Source organism: Bombina bombina, chromosome 1 (genome assembly GCF_027579735.1).
Source record: "Bombina bombina isolate aBomBom1 chromosome 1, aBomBom1.pri, whole genome shotgun sequence".
NCBI lineage: Eukaryota > Metazoa > Chordata > Amphibia > Anura > Bombinatoridae > Bombina > Bombina bombina.
Window position 1 is genome coordinate 1,041,371,729 of NC_069499.1, and position 16,389 is coordinate 1,041,388,117.

The 16,389-nt window shown below is 40.9% G+C and overlaps 1 protein-coding gene across 1 annotated transcript in view; it reads left to right on the top strand.

Annotated features, from left to right (window-relative positions):
• LOC128662795 (ubiquinol-cytochrome-c reductase complex assembly factor 1-like) overlaps positions 1 to 16,389 on the top strand; it is a 224,165-nt gene that overhangs the window by 91,713 nt on the left and 116,063 nt on the right. Inside the window, exon 2 of the mRNA XM_053716756.1 lies at positions 8,812 to 8,913. Coding sequence (XP_053572731.1) covers positions 8,812 to 8,913 — 102 coding nt within the window. The remainder of the gene's footprint in view (positions 1 to 8,811; positions 8,914 to 16,389) is intronic.

Genomic DNA, 16,389 nt, shown 5'->3' on the forward strand with positions numbered 1-16,389 from the left:
TTTTTGTTCTTTAATAAGTGTGTGTGTATATAGTGTGTGTGTGTGTGTATATGTTGTGTGTTTATATATATATATATGTTGTGTGTGTGTGTGTATATATATATTGTGTGTGTGGGTGTATGGTGTGTGTGTGTATATGGTGTGGTGTGTGTGTGTATATGTTGTGTGCGTGTATATGGTGTGTGTAACTCATTTGGGAAAAACTTCAGCCTTTGTCATGTACAACAGATTTTTTTTTTAAAAAATGGGTGTGTATTATATTATTTGTTCTTCCAGTGTTTTTTTTTTTAATTTTAAGATCTCTTTACTAGAATCAACTCTGAGGTTGTAAAATAAATATACAGTGTGTGTATGTATATATGTGTATATGTATGTGTGTGTGTATATAATATCTAATTGCCATCCATTAGGAAGCATTTATTATACATAAGCAGTATAAGCATGGAGCAGCAGCCCCTTCAAAATAAGCATAAAGACCCCAGCAGTACAGTAGGTTCCCAGGCAGACTGACACTGTGGGAACGTACAGCAGACATCAGCGAGGCTGTACATGAACCTGTCCTCATGCACATGAGTAAGGGCAACAAACACAGCAACACCGCTCCTTAGAGACACTGCAGAAACATTTTTACTAAAAAAATTCTCTTTGCAGAAAATGAATAAAAGTTCTTCCTCTGGGTAGTACAGTATCTGTTGTTCCTTCAACATCTATAGTACATGATATCCCTGTTGATATGAAAAATGATATTGCTGATGCGATACAGAAGGCTATGGCTGCTATACCTCCTTAAAATAAACATAAAAGGTCTTTTAAAACTTCTCATAATACTGATCAAATTTATAATGACTGGCAACATACTGATATATCTTGCTCTGATGAGGATCTCTCTGACTCAGAAGATCCTACTTCAGACATTGACACTGATAAAACATCTTATCTTTTTTTGTTCAAGGTTTAAAAAGTTGTATCCTTTGCCATTGGCTAAATTAGAGTTTTGGGAAAAAGTCCCTAAGGTTGATGGGGCTATTTCTACTCTTGAAAAATGTACTACTATTCCTATGGAAGAGTACTTATTTTAAGGATCCTTTAGATAGGAAAATTGAATCTTATCTAAGGAAAGATTATTTGCATTCTGGCTATATTCTCAGACCTGCCATTTCTATGGTTGATGTTGCGGCTGCATCAACTTTTTTGTTGGACAGCTTAGCACAGCGGGAAAAAGACTCTGATTTGCATAGCATTGTTCGTTTGCTTCAACATGCTAATCATTTTATCTGTGATGCTATTTTTGATATCATTAAGATTAATGTTAAATCTATGTCTTTGGCTATTTTAGCTAGAAGAGCTTTATGGCTCAAATCATGGAATGCTGAAATGGTATCTAAATCTAGGTTACTGTTTCTATCATTCCAGGGTAATCATTTGTTTAGTTCCCAGTTGGATTCTATTATTTCCACTATTACTGGGGGGAAGGGAGTTCTTTTGCCTCAAGATAAAAAGTCTGAGAAAATCTAAAGTTTCTAATCTGTTTCGTTCCTTTCGTCGGAATAGAGAACAGAAAACCACTCCTTCCCCTAAGAACTCTGGCTCCAATTGGAAGCAATCCTCAATTTGGATTAAATCCAAGCCTTATAAGAAACCAAAGCCAGTCCCCAAGACTGCATGAAGGTGCGGCCCTCAATCCAGTTCTGCTGGTGGGGGGCAGATTGAATTTTTTTCAAGATGTTTGGGCAGGTTCCGTTCAGAATCATTGGATTCAGAATATTGTCTCTCAGGGGTATATACAGGTATTCTCCTGTGAGAAGATTTTTTTCTCTCTCATGTTCCAACAAATCCTGTGAAAGTTCAGGCCTTTCTGAAGTGTGTTTCAGATCTAGAGCTTTCAGGAGTAATTATACCAGTTCCAATTTTGGAACAGGGTCTGAGTTTTTATTCAAATCTATTAATTGTCCTGAAGAAGGAAAATTCTTTCAGACCAGTTCTGAATCTGAAGTTTTTGAATCAATTTGTAAGGGTCCCAACTTTCAAGTTGGTGACTAGAAGGACTATTCTGCCTTTTGTTCAGCAAGGTCATTACATGTCCTCAATAGACTTACAGAATGCATATCTTCACATTCCGATTCATCCAGACCACTATCGGTTTCTGAGATTCTCTTTTCTAAAAAAGCATTACCAATTTGTTGCTCTTCCATTTGGCCTAGCAACAGCTACAAGTATCTTTTTGAAGGTTCTTGGTGCCCTTCTGTCTGTAATCAGTGAGCAGGGTATTGCGGTGTTTCCTTATTTGGATGATATCTTGGTACTGGCTCAATATTTTCATTTAGCAGAATCTCACACTAATCAACTTGTGGTGTTTCTTCAGAGACATAGTTGGATGATCAATTTACCAAAGAGTTCCTTGATTCCTCAGACAAGGGTCACCTTTTTAGGTTTCCAGATAGATTCAGTGTCCATGACTCTGTCTTTAACAGACAAGAGATGAATGAAATTGGTTTCTGTTGAAACCTTCAGTCTCGATCATTCCCTTCAGTGGCTATGTGCATGGAAGTTTTAGGTCTCATGACTGCAGCATCGGACGCGATCCCCTTTTCTCTTTTTCATATGAGACCTCTGTAGCTTTGCATGCTGAATCAATGGTGCAGGGAAAATACTCTGATATCACAGTTGATATACTTAAATCCCAACATTCAACTTACTCTGTCCTGGTGGTTGGACCATCATCAGATTCTTCAAGGGGCCTCTTTTGTTCGTCCTTCCTAGACTGTGCTTTTAACAGATGCAAGTCTCACAGGTTGGGGAACTGTCTGGGGTCTCTGACAGCAGAAGGAGTTTGGAATCCTCAAGAGGCAAGGTTACCAATCAATATTTTAGAACTCCATGCTATTTTCAAGGCTCTACAGGCTTGGCCTCTATTAAAGAGAGAATCATTTATTCGTTTTCAGACAGACAATATCACAACTGTGGCATATGTCAATCATCAGGGTGGAACTCACAGTTCTTTAGCAATTAAAGAAGTATCTCAAATATTTGTCTGGGCGGAATCCAACTCCTGTCTAATTTCTGCAATATATATCCCAGGTGTAGACAATTGGGAAGCGGATTATCTCAGTCGTCAGTCTTTACATCCAGGGGAGTGGTCTCTCCATCCAGATGTATTTCGTCAGATTGTACCGATGTGGGGTCTTCCCGAAATAGATCTGATGGCTTCACATATAAACAAGAAGCTTCCCAGGTACCTTTCCAGGTCCAGGGATCCTTAGGCGGAGATGGTGGATGCGTTAGCAGTTTCTTGGTTTTACCAACCTGCTTACATTTTTCCACCTCTAGTTCTTCTTCCACCTCTAGTTCTTCTTCCAAGGGTGATCTCCAAGATCATAATGGAACAATCGCATGTGTTTCTGATAGCACCAGCATGGCCTCACAGGTTTTGGTATGCAGATCTTAGCCAGGTTTCTCTGATTCAGTGATTAATACTATGCTACAGGCTCGTAAGTCTGTTTCAAGGAAGATTTATTATCTGGTTTGGAAAACCTATATTTAATGGTGTTTTTCTCATAAATTCTCTTGTCATTCTTTTAGATTTCCTAGAATTTTACAGTTTCTTCAGGATGGTTTGGATAAAGGTACATTGAAGGGACAAATCGCTGCTCTTTCTGTTTTATTTCATAGAAAGATTGCTAAACTTCCTGATATTCACTGTTTTGTTTATGCTTTGGTTTGTATCAAGCCTGTTATTAAATCAATCTCTCCTCCTTGGAGTCTTAATTTGGTTTTGGAGGCTTTACAAGCTCCTCCTTTTAAGCCTATGCATTCTTTGGACATTAAACTACTTTCTTGGAAAGTGTTGATCCTTTTGGCTATCTCTTCAGCTAGAAGAGTTTTTGAATTGTCTGCTCTCGCTTGTAAATCTCCTTTTTCTGATTTTTCATCATGATAAGGCTGTTTTGTGGACTTTGTTTAAATTTCTCCCTAAGGTTGTGAATTCGAACAACATTAATAGGGAAATTGTTGTTCCTTCCTTGTGTCCTAATACTAAGAATACTCTTGAAAGATGTTGTAAGAGCTTTGAAATATTATGTCGAAGCTACTAACGATTTCAGGAAGACTTCTATTCTATTTGTTGTTTTTTTCTGGTCATAGGAAAGGTCGCAAAGCCTCTGCCATCACTTTGGCATCTTGGTTAAAGCTTTTGATTCACAAGGCTTATTTGGAGGCGGGACAGTCTCCGCCTCGGAAAATAACAGCTCATTCTACTCGATCATTTGCCACTTCTTGGGCTTTTAAGAATAAAGCTTTGATCAGATTTGCAAAGCAGCAACCATTTTGATGTATTTGCTTCTTCGGAAGCAGTCTTTGGTAGAAAAGTTCTTCAGGCAGCTGTCTCAGTTTGATTCTTCTGCTTATGATTTAAGTTTTTTCTTGAAATTTATGTGAAATTTATGAGAGACTTATTTTTTTGTGGATTTAATTTTTTCAGCGGAAATAGCTGTTTTTATTGTATCCCTCCCTCTCTAGTGACTCTTCTGTGGACTTCCACATCTTGGGTATTTCTATTCCATACGTCACTAGCTCATGGACTCTTGCCAATTACATGAAAGAAAACATAATTTATGTAAGAACTTACCTGATGAATTAATTTCTTTCATATTGGCAAGAGTCAATGAGGCCCACCCTTTTTATGTTGGTTATGATTTTTGCATAAAAGCACAATTATTTTTCCAGTTCCACTTTTTGTATGCTTTTTTACTCCTTATTTTATCACCCCACTACTTGGCTATTTGTTAAACTGAATTGTGGGTGTGGAGAGGGGTATTTATAGGCATTTTGAGGTTTGGGAAACTTTGCCCCTCCTGGTAGGATTGTATATCCCATACGTCACTAGCTCATGGACTCTTGCCAATATGAAAGAAATAAATTTATCAGGTAAGTTCATACATAAATTATGTTTTTTCCTTGCTCCTTTTCTGACTCTTATTCCATTTTCTTACCTCACTTGCTTGGCTATATTTTAGACTGAGGTATGTGTGAAGTGGGAGGGGTTTTATAGATCTCTTGGGGTTCGGGACTCTTTGCCTCCTGCTAGTGCTAGAAAAGGGTAATTTCCCTCACCACCATGAAAGAAATGAATTTATCAGGTAAGTATAAATTATGTGTTTTTTTTTCTTTTTGTATATGATGCTAATATGTATATTTATGTCTATGAGTATGGCCTGAACGGCTGAAACGCGTTAGACTGGGGCACACTGTCTAACATTGCACTTTCTTGGATATCACTTGTTTTTAAACTTTTTCAAATAAAGTTTGTCTTTTAATAAATCTTGGACACCGCCTCTGGACCTCCTTTACAATTTACCTGTATATTTATGTATACTGAAGATAAATCCCTGTGTAGGAATATTATGTTCTGTAGCTATTTATTATTATTATTATTATTATTATTATTATTATTTTAATAATAATATATGTGATATTCTTTGCTGCAAATCTATTTTTTTCATTTTGTCTAGGATGCTAGTAATTTCCATAGTTTACAATGCATATTGGAAGATAAATCCCTGTGTAGAAGTAGTTTTGTTCTTTGACTATTGTTGTTGTTATTATTTTTATTATTATTATTAATAATAATAAAATGTTTTGTTTTGAAATGTTAGAAATTGAAAGTAAACACTAAACTTTCAAAAGCCATGCTCATGAAAGAGCAACAGTTACATTTGTTATGGTAATATTTTAAATATACATGAGTTTGCTTCCGTTAAGCACCATCATTACTAGATTAATAACGTTTAGCACAAATATAACCTAACAGTCTAAACGGCTATAGACAGTGTACACGTATGTGGCTCTCACACTTACCTCTGATGTGTTGTATTATATAGCCTGTGTGTATGCTAGCTAAGACGTTATCAGCAGTAAAGGTTATCCATCTAGAAAATGCATGTGCACAACATAAATACTTCTAATAGTATATGAAACACAATGCTGTATATTTAACACTTTTTCTCTCTCCTAGAATCTATGTAAATTGTCCATACTTTTTATGGTATTATAATTACCCTATTGTAAATGTAAAACAGACCAAACGTATGTTTCTAGAGTAAGATTAAAATGCCCAGTTTGCAACATGGGTTCCCAAGAACTGCATCAACTCAAGTCATGGTCTACCCCAACTTGTCCTTGGCAATTCTAGCTCCTTCCATTGAACATACTTGTCTCCATCCACAAGTCTTCATCTGCATCTCAAATTATTAAAAATATTGCTTTATTGCTTTACGATTTCTCATATGCAGTATTCTCCCCAGGAACTAGTTAATGAACACACCATCCAGCTGTTTTTACTGATATCCCGCTTAAAATTTAAGGGAGACTGAACCCAAATGTTTTCTTTTGTGATTCAGATGGAGCATGCAATTTTAAGCAACTTTCTAATTTACTTTTATTATCAAATTGTCTTCATTCTCTTGGTATCTTTATTTGAAATGCAAGAATGTAAGTTTTGATGCCGGCCCATTTTTGGTGAACAAACTGGATTGTTCTTGCTGATTGGTGGATAAATTCACCCACCAATAAACAAGTGCTTTCCATGGTACTGAACCAAAATAAAATAGTTTAGATGCCTTCTTTTTCAAATAAAGAAAGCAAGAAAACGAATAAAAAGTAATAGGAGTAAATTAGAAAGTTGCTTAAAATTGCATGCTCTATCTGAATCACGAAAGAAAAAATTTGGGTTCAGTGTCCCTTTAAAAGCTGGCGTTTTTAGTCTGAATACCAGTCACCTTGCTCAAGGTGCTTGAGTGTCCAGCTTTTTGTTATATTGACTAAGGTCCATTGCGGTCTTTGAGGCTTGGGTGCGGTGTTATCTCTAGAGGTAGGCGAATCCGGTGGTTTTGTGATCGGCAGTGCAAAAGAGATGTTGAGACCCCTGGAGAATGCTTCCAGATCCTCCGGTTCTTTATATACATGAGTCTTGCCTTCCTGTTGAATGATAAGGCTAAAGGGGAAGCCCCATCGGTATCTCATCCGTCTTTCCTGTAAAACTTGAGTAATAAATTGTATTTCTCTTCTTCTCTCAATAGTGGAGGGGCAAATATCTTGAAATATTTGGATGCTATAGGTCTGGAATTTGATCTCCCGCTGCAACCTGACTTGTTTCCATATTGCTTCTTTTTCCAGATAATTTGCAAATTTGATAATAATGTCTTTTGGAGGATTGGGAGGTTTTGGAACAGGTCTTAGCGCCTTATGTGCGCATTCCATGGAGGATTCTGTGAGTTTTAGGGACGGAATAATGTATTCGAATAACTAGTAGATAGGAGGGAAGGGATTCTTGTGTCGCCTCCTCTGGAACTCCCCTTATCCGTAAGTTACTCCTTCGACTTCTATTGTCAAGGTCTTCCACTTTAAGTTGGAGCGATTGTATTGTGATTTCTTGCCTCAACCTTTGGTGGTTTGAATCTGACATCATATTGTTCAAGGTGTCCTGACCCTCCTCAAGGCATTCTATTCTTGACCCTAGTTCATTTATATTTTTGCAATGTCCCAACACTAACAAATTTGTAAATGCAGTTCAGTGAAGCAGAATGAGGACAAAGGGGCCTGATGATATGTTTCCTTTCTCCTTATGCAGGTGTCTTTACATTATGGCCAATCTGAGTGGGATATTAGGTTGTGAAAAGGTCCCCAGTTGGTATGAATTAGGAAATAGCTCCCTGGTTGACAGATTGATGTCCCAACTAATGTTCTGTAACCCCAAGCAGGCACTTACTTGTGGAGGAGTGATTAACCGTTCGTATGGCACAGGTCTGTCAGGAAGCTGCAGCAGCTGTATGTTTATGCTGCACAGAGTTTATGTGCGCCATGTGGGGGCCGCAATGGCGTGTCGTTCACCTCTTGCGTATTAACTTCCCGGTTTCTAGGTACGATCTACGGGGCTCCTTTTACTATCTCGCAAGCGAGAGTACCCTTCCGTGATTACAGGGCCGATTGCCCTTCTGCAATTTGGGTCCCCTTGAGCAGGTTTACTGCGTGTGGTGTGTCTCGTGACTCGCTATATCACCATTTCCGTTAGGGTAGGTCGTTTGTTATAACCCCTTCCGAGATCACAGAGTAATCATAGATGTGTTATGGGCTTTTTAAGAGTGGATTTGCCTCTTTATTCGCTAGTGTGGAGCTGGTGGCAAAGGATATGCTACAGAGCTGTTTTAATATGCAGCCATGTTCCTGCACGGCTACGCTCCACCCCGCTGAAGTAATATTTATAAATACAGTAGTAAAACATATTATATTATTGCATCTGTATCCATTCTGCACCCACCTGTCTAGTTTTATGAATAGAAAATGTTACTGTACATGGTTAAAGAAATTGTCCAAACTATTATAGTTACTGTAGAGGAAAGGCCTTCAGGAACTTGTAATTATAAGATTATTCTGATGTCTTAAAATAATTTGTCGTATTGGGTGAGTTTGAAAATGTTTGGAATGCATTATTCTAGCCCAGAGGTTTTCAAACCTGTCCTCGGGCCTCCCTAACAGGCCAGCTTTTTGGGATATTTGAATTGGAGCACAGGTGAAGTAATCAGATTATTAGTAAACATGGTTATTAACCTCTCACCCAAGATAATCCTGAAAATCTGGCCTGTTAGGGAGGCCTAAGGTTAGGTTTTTAGAACCCCTGTCCTAGCCAATACAAATTGTTTTAGAATTCCTTATCAAGTAATATCTGCTGGAATTGTGCTTACATAGGTTTTTAGACACTAGCACTAGCACAAATGATAAAAAGGCTAACTTGGTGATGTTTTCTGTTTGTTGTTCCAGACTCGTCATATAAGATTAAATCCACAAATTTCCAGTTTCAGTGTGTTACATTCAAGCACATGTACACAGACTCGCTGTCGGAAAACCCACTATTTAAAGCAAGTAAGTTTCATTGGGTTTTATAACAATGCTATTTTCTGTTTTCATACCAGCAACATCTCTCATAGACCTTGAAAAGTTTGTATATTGTCTTTTTAATGGGACATAAAACAAGTTGGGATAGAGACAAAATATAATATGTACTTTAATTACTTTATCTGCAAATTTATACTGCAGTACCTCGCCATTAACCCTTTTCTCCAACATTGGTGTGTCCGGTCCACGGCTTCATCCTTACTTGTGGGATATTCTCTTCCCCTACAGGAAATGGCAAAGAGAGCACCCAGCAAGAGCTGTCCATATAGCCCCCCCTCTGGCTCCGCCCCCCAGTCATTCTCTTTGCCGCTCTGAACAAGTAGCATCTCCACAGGGATGGTAAAGAGTATGTGGTGTTAGTTGTAGTTTTTTATTTCTTCTATCAAGAGTTTGTTATTTTAAAATAGTTCCGTTTTGTACTATTTACTCTACAACAGAAAATGAAGAAGATTTCTGTTAAAGAGGAGTATGATTTTAGCAGTAGTAACTAAAATCTGTTGCTGTTCCCACGCAGGACTGTTGAAACCAGAGAACTTCAGTTGGGGGGAACAGTTTGCAGGCTTATCTGCTGCAGGTATGATCAGTCATATTTCTAACAAGACATGTTAATGCTTGAAGACTGTCAGTTTCCCTTAGGGGGTAAGTAAGCCATACAGATTAAGGCTTATTATTGGGCTCTATACTGGTTGACACTATTGTGGGCTAAATCGATTGATTTACTTCATGTTTAGAGTGTTTTTGAGTATGTAAAAGCACTTTTGGGAACGTTTTTATTCGCCTGGCATTTAGTTAGACTACTATTTCAGTCAGAAAGGCCTCTTCACTCTGGTATGCAGAGGAAGGAGGCCCCGTTTTGCGCCTCAATTGCGCAGTTTACTTCCATGGCAGTGCATGCAGCTTCATGTAAGGGGTCCTGTGGCTACAAAAAACGGACTCAGGAAGGTTTATTTCTGTGCTGAATAACTCTCAGGGAAGGTAAAGAGCCGCAGCAAGGCTGTGGCTGTGATTGTTGTGTACTAAAATTGTTAAAGTCTTGAAACTTGGTGTGCAATACTTTCAAGGCATTAGGACTCTGGGGTAAAAATTTTGTAAAAATCGGACATTGCCTTCATTGTTTTTCAACATATCAGAAATAAAGTGTGCCAGTTTATTATTTAAAGGGACAGTAACGATTTTCTTTAAAAACGTTTTTATTGCATTATTAGCCTGCCAAAGTCTGTCTAACATGTCTATACCTTCAGATGACTTATGTTCTGTGTGTATGAAAGCCAAGGTGGTTCCCCCTGTTAATGTATGCGCAAATTGTGTCATAGCATCCAAACAAAGTATGGACAGTCCTGTCACATTGAATAAGATTGCCCAAGATGATTCTTCTAATGAAGGTAGTGGGGATAGTTCTTCATCCTCTCCTTCTGTGTCAACACCAGTTTTGCCCGCGCAGGCGATACCTAGTACATCTAGCGCGCCAATGCTTGTTACTATGCAACAATTAACAGCAGTAATGGATAATTCTATAGCAAATCTGTTATCCAAACTGCCATCCTACCCTAGAAAGCGTGATAGCTGAGTTTTAAATTCAGAAGATGAGCAGGTTGGCGCTGAGGACAATTTATCAGTTATACCCTCACATCAATCTGTATTGGCAGTGAGGGAGGGTCTGTCTGAGGGGGAAATTTCTGATTCAGGAAAAGTTTCTCATCAGGCAGACACTGATGTCGTAACATTTAAATTTAAGTTAGAACATCTCCGTGCCTTGCTTAAGGAGGTCCTAACTACTCTCGATGACTGTGATTCTTTGGTAATTCCAGAAAAATTGTGCAAGATGGACAAATTCTTAGAGGTCCCAGTGCACGCTGATGCCTTTCCGATACCCAAGCGGGTGGCGGACATAGTGACTAAGGAGTGGGAAAAGCCAGGTATACCTTTTGTTTCACCTCCTATATTCAAGAAAATGTTCCCCATTGTTGACCCCAGAAGGGACGCATGGTAAACGGTTCCTAAGGTTGAGGGGGCAGTGTCAACGTTAGCTAAGCGCACAACTATTCCTGTTGAGGACAGTTGCGCTTTTAAAGATCCTATGGATAAAAAATTGGGAGGATTACTAAAAAAGATATTTGTTCAACAAGGTTTCCTTCTACAACCAATCTCGTGCATTATTCCTGTCACCACGGCAGCGTATTTTTGGTTCGAGGAACTAGAAAAATCGCTCCAAAAGGAGACTCCATATGATGAAGTCATGGACAGAATTCACGCACTAAAGTTGGCTAATTCCTTTATTTTGGATGCCGCTTTCCAATTGGCTAAGTTAGCGGCGAAAAATTCAGGTTTTGCAATAGTGGCGCACAGAGCGCTTTGGCTAAAATCCTGGTCGGCGTATGTGACGTCCAAGAATAAATTGCTTAATATTCCTTTCAAGGGTAAGACCCTTTTCGGGCCGGAATTGAAAGAGATTATTTCGGACATTACTGGTGGAAAGGGACATGCCCTTCCACAGGATAGGCCTTTCAAGGCTAAGAACAAATCTAATTTTCGTTCCTTTCGCAATTTCAGGAACGGACCGAATCCTAACTCTGCGGCCTCCAGACAAGAAGGCAACTCTTCCCAGCCTAAACCAGCATGGAAACCATTGCAAGGCTGGAACAAGGGTAAACAGGCCAAGAAGCCTGCTGCTGCTACCAAGACAGCATGAAGGGATAGCCCCTGATCCGGGACCGGATCTAGTAGGGGGCAGACTTTCTCTCTTCGCTCAGGCTTGGGCAAGAGATGTTCCGGATCCCTGGGCACTAGAAATAGTCTCTCAGGGGTATCTTCTAGAGTTCAAGGAACTTCCTCCAAGGGGAAGGTTCCACATGTCTTGCTTATCTTAAGACCAGATAAAGAGACAGGCATTCTTACATTGCGTAGGAGACCTATTAAAAATGGGAGTGATAAACCCAGTTCCAGCAGTGGAACAAGGTCTGGGTTTTTACTCGAATCTGTTTGTAGTTCCCAAAAAAGAGGGAACTTTCAGGCCAATTCTGGATCTAAAAATCTTAAACAAATTCCTCAGAGTTCCATCATTCAAAATGGAAACCATTCGGACAATTTTACCAACAATCCAGGAGGGTCAATATATGACTACCGTGGACTTAAAGGATGCATACCTGCATATTCCTATCCACAAAGATCATCATCAGTTCCTGAGGTTCGCCTTTATGGACAAACATTACCAGTTCGTGGCTCTTCCGTTCGGTTTAGCCACTGCTCCCAGAATCTTCACAAAGGTGCTACGGTCCCTTCTAGCGGTTCTAAGGCCGAGGGGCATTGCTGTAGCACCTTATCTAGACGACATTCTAATCCAAGCGTCGTCTCTTTCCAAAGCAAAGGCTCATACAGACATTGTTCTAGCCTTTCTCAGATCTCACGGGTGGAAGGTGAACGTAGAAAAGAGTTCCCTGTCCCCGTCAACAAGAGTTCCCTTTTTGGGAACAATAATAGATTAGTTAGAAATGAAGATCTTCCTGACAGAGGTCAGAAAGTTAAAGCTTCTAAACGCTTGTCAAGTTCTTCACTCTATTCTTCAGCCTTCCATAGCTCAGTGCATGGAAGTAGTAGGATTGATGGTTGCAGCAATGGACATAGTTCCTTTTGCTCGAATTCATCTAAGACCATTACAACTGTGCATGCTCAATCAGTGGAATGGGGACTATGCAGACTTGTCTCCCCAGATTCAAGTAGACCAGGTAACCAGGGATTCTCTCCGCTGGTGGTTGTCTCACGATCACCTGTCTCAGGGAATGAGTTTCCGCAGACCAGAGTGGGTCATTGTCACGACCGACGACAGTCTCTTAGGCTGGGGTGCGATCTGGGAATCTCTGAAAGCTCAAGGTCTATGGTCTCGAGAAGAGTCTCTTCTTCCGATAAACATTTTAGAACTGAGAGCGATATTTAATGCGCTCCTGGCGTGGGCTCACCTAGCAAAGGCCAAATTCATAAGGTTCCAGTCGGACAACATGACGACTGTAGCGTACATCAATCATCAGGGGGGAACAAAGAGTTCCTTAGCGATGAGAGAAGTATCCAAGATCATCAAATGGGCGGAGGATCACTCCTGCCACCTATCTGCAATCTGCAATTCACATCCCAGGAGTGGACAACTGGGAGGCGGATTATTTGAGTCGTCAGACTTTTCATCCGGGGGAGTGGGAACTCCACCCGGAGGTTTTTGCCCAGTTAACTCAACTATGGTGCATTCCAGATATGGACCTGATGGCGTCTTGCCAGAACGCCAAGGTTCCTCGATACGGATCCAGATCCAGGGACCCCAAGGCGACACTGGTGGATGCATTAGTGGCGCCTTGGTCGTTCAACCTAGCTTATGTGTTTCCACCGTTCCCTCTCCTTCCCAGGCTTGTAGCCAGGATCAAACAGGAGCAGGCCTCGGTGATTCTAATAGCCCCTGCGTGGCTACGCAGGACTTGGTATGCAGACCTGGTGAATATGTCATCGGCTCCACCATGGAAGCTACCTTTGAGGCAGGATCTTCTAGTACAAGGTCCGTTCGAACATCCAAATCTAGTCTCTCTCCAACTGACTGCTTGGAAATTGAACGCTTGATTCTATCTAAGCGTGGGTTTTCAGATTCAGTCATAGATACTCTGGTTCAAGCCAGAAAACCTATAACTAGGAAGATTTACCATAAGATATGGCAAAAATATATCCGTTGGTTTGAATCCAAGGGATTCCCTTGGAGTAGAATTAAAATCCCTAGGATACTTTCCTTTCGCCAAGAAGGTCTGGATAAAGGTTTGTCAGCTAGTTCCTTAAAAGGACAGATATCTGCTCTGTCTGTGTTGTTACACAAACGGCTGGCAGCAGTGCCAGATGTACAGGCGTTTGTACAGGCGTTAGTTAGAATCAAGCCTGTTTACAGACCCATGACTCCTCCTTGGAGTCTAAATTTAGTTCTTTCAGTTCTTCAGGGGGTTCCGTTTGAACCCATGCATTCCATAGCTATTAAGTTACTATCTTGGAAAGTTCTGTTTTTGGTTGCTATTTCTTCTGCTAGAAGAGTTTCTGAATTATCTGCTTTGCAGTGTACTTCTCCCTATCTGGTATTCCATACAGATAAGGTAGTTTTACGTACCAAGCCTGGTTTTCCTCCAAAGGTCGTTTCCAACAGGAATATTAACCAGGAAATTGTTGTTCCTTCTCTGTGTCCGAATCCAGTTTCAAAGAAGGAACGCTTATTACACAATCTAGATGTGGTCCGTGCGTTAAAGTTAAAGGATTTCAGACTGACATCATCCTTGTTTGTTGTGTATTCTGGTAAGAGGAGAGGACAGAAAGCTACTGCTACCTCTCTTTCTTTTTGGCTGAAAAGCATCATCCGATTGGCTTATGAGACTGCCGGACGGCAGCCTCCTGAACGAATTACAGCTCATTCTACTAGAGCTGTGGCTTCCACATGGGCTTTCAAGAACGAGGCTTCTGTTGATCACATCTGTAAGGCAGCGACTTGGTCTTCTCTGCATACTTTTGCCAAATTTTACAAATTCAATACTTATGCTTCTTCGGAGGCTATTTTTGGGAGAAAGGTTTTGCAAGCCGTGGTGCCTTCCGTTTAGGTAACCTGGTTTGCTCCCTCCCTTCATCCGTGTCCTAAAGCTTTGGTATTGGTTCCCACAAGTAAGGATGAAGCCGTAGACCGGACACACCAATGTTGGAGAAAACAGAATTTATGTTTACCTGATAAATTTCTTTCTCCAATGGTGTGTGCGGTCCACGGCCCGCCCTGGTTTTTAATCAGGTTTGAAAAATCTCTTTCTTTATACACTACAGTCACCACGGCACCCTATGGTTTCTCCTTTTTCTCCTAACCGTCGGTCGAATGACTGGGGGGCGGAGCCAGAGGGGGGGCTATATGGACAGCTCTTGCTGGGTGCTCTCTTTGCCATTTCCTGTAGGGGAAGAGAATATACCACAAGAACGGACCGAATCCTAACTCTGCGGCCTCCAGACAAGAAGGCAACTCTTCCCAGCCTAAACCAGCATGGAAACCATGGCAAGGCTGGAATAAGGGTAAACAGGTCAAGAAGCCTGCTGCTGCTACCAAGACAGCATGAAGGGGTAGCCCCCGATCCGGGACCGGATCTCGTGTGGGGCAGACTTTCTCTCTTCGCTCAGGCTTGGGCAAGAGACGTTCCGGATCCCTGGGCGCTAGAAATAGTCTCTCAGGGGTATCTTCTAGAGTTCAAGGAACTCCCTCCAAGGGGAAGGTTCCACATGTCTCGCTTATCTTCAGACCAGATAAAGAGACAGGCATTCTTACATTGCGTAGGAGACCTATTAAAAATGGGAGTGATAAACCCAGTTCCAACAGTGGAACAAGGTCTGGGTTTTTACTCGAATCTGTTTGTAGTTCCCAAAAAAGAGGGAACTTTCAGGCCAATTCTGGATCTAAAAATCCTAAATAAATTCCTCAGAGTTCCATCATTCAAAATGGAAACCATTCGGACAATCTTACCAACAATCCAGGAAGGTCAATATGACTACCGTGGACTTAAAGGATGCGTACCTGCATATTCCTATCCACAAAGATCATCATCAGTTCCTGAGGTTCGCCTTTTTGGACAAACATTACCAGTTCGTGGCTCTTCCATTCGGTTTAGCCACTGCTCCCAGAATTTTCACAAAGGTGCTAGGGTCCCTTCTAGCGGTTCTAAGACCGAGGGGGATTGCTGTAGCACCTTATCTAGACGACATTCTAATCCAAGCGTCGTCTCTTTCCAAAGCAAAGGCTCATACAGACATCGTTCTAGCCTTTCTCAGGTCTCACGGGTGGAAGGTGAACGTAGAAAAGAGTTCCCTGTCCCCGTCAACAAGAGTTCCCTTTTTGGGAACAATCATAGATTCTTTAGAAATGAAGATCGTCCTGACAGAGGTCAGAAAGTTAAAGCTTCTAAACGCTTGTCAAGTTCTTCACTCTATTCCTCAGCCTTCCATAGCTCAGTGCATGGAAGTAGTAGGATTGATGGTTGCAGCAATGGACATAGTTCCTTTTGCTCGAATTCATCTAAGACCATTACAACTGTGCATGCTCAATCAGTGGAATGGGGACTATGCAGACTTGTCTCCCCAGATTCAAGTAGACCAGGTAACCAGGGATTCTCTCCGCTGGTGGTTGTCTCACGATCACCTGTCTCAGGGAATGAGTTTCCGCAGACCAGAATGGGTCATTGTCACGACCGACGCCAGTCTCTTAGGCTGGGGTGCGGTCTGGGAATTTCTGAAAGCTCAAGGTCTATGGTCTCGAGAAGAGTCTCTTCTCCTGATAAACATTTTAGAACTGAGAGCGATATTCAATGCGCTCCTGGCGTGGCCTCTCCTAGCAAAGGCCAAATTCATAAGGTTTCAGTCGGACAACATGACGACTGTAGCGTACATCAATCATCAGGGGGGAAC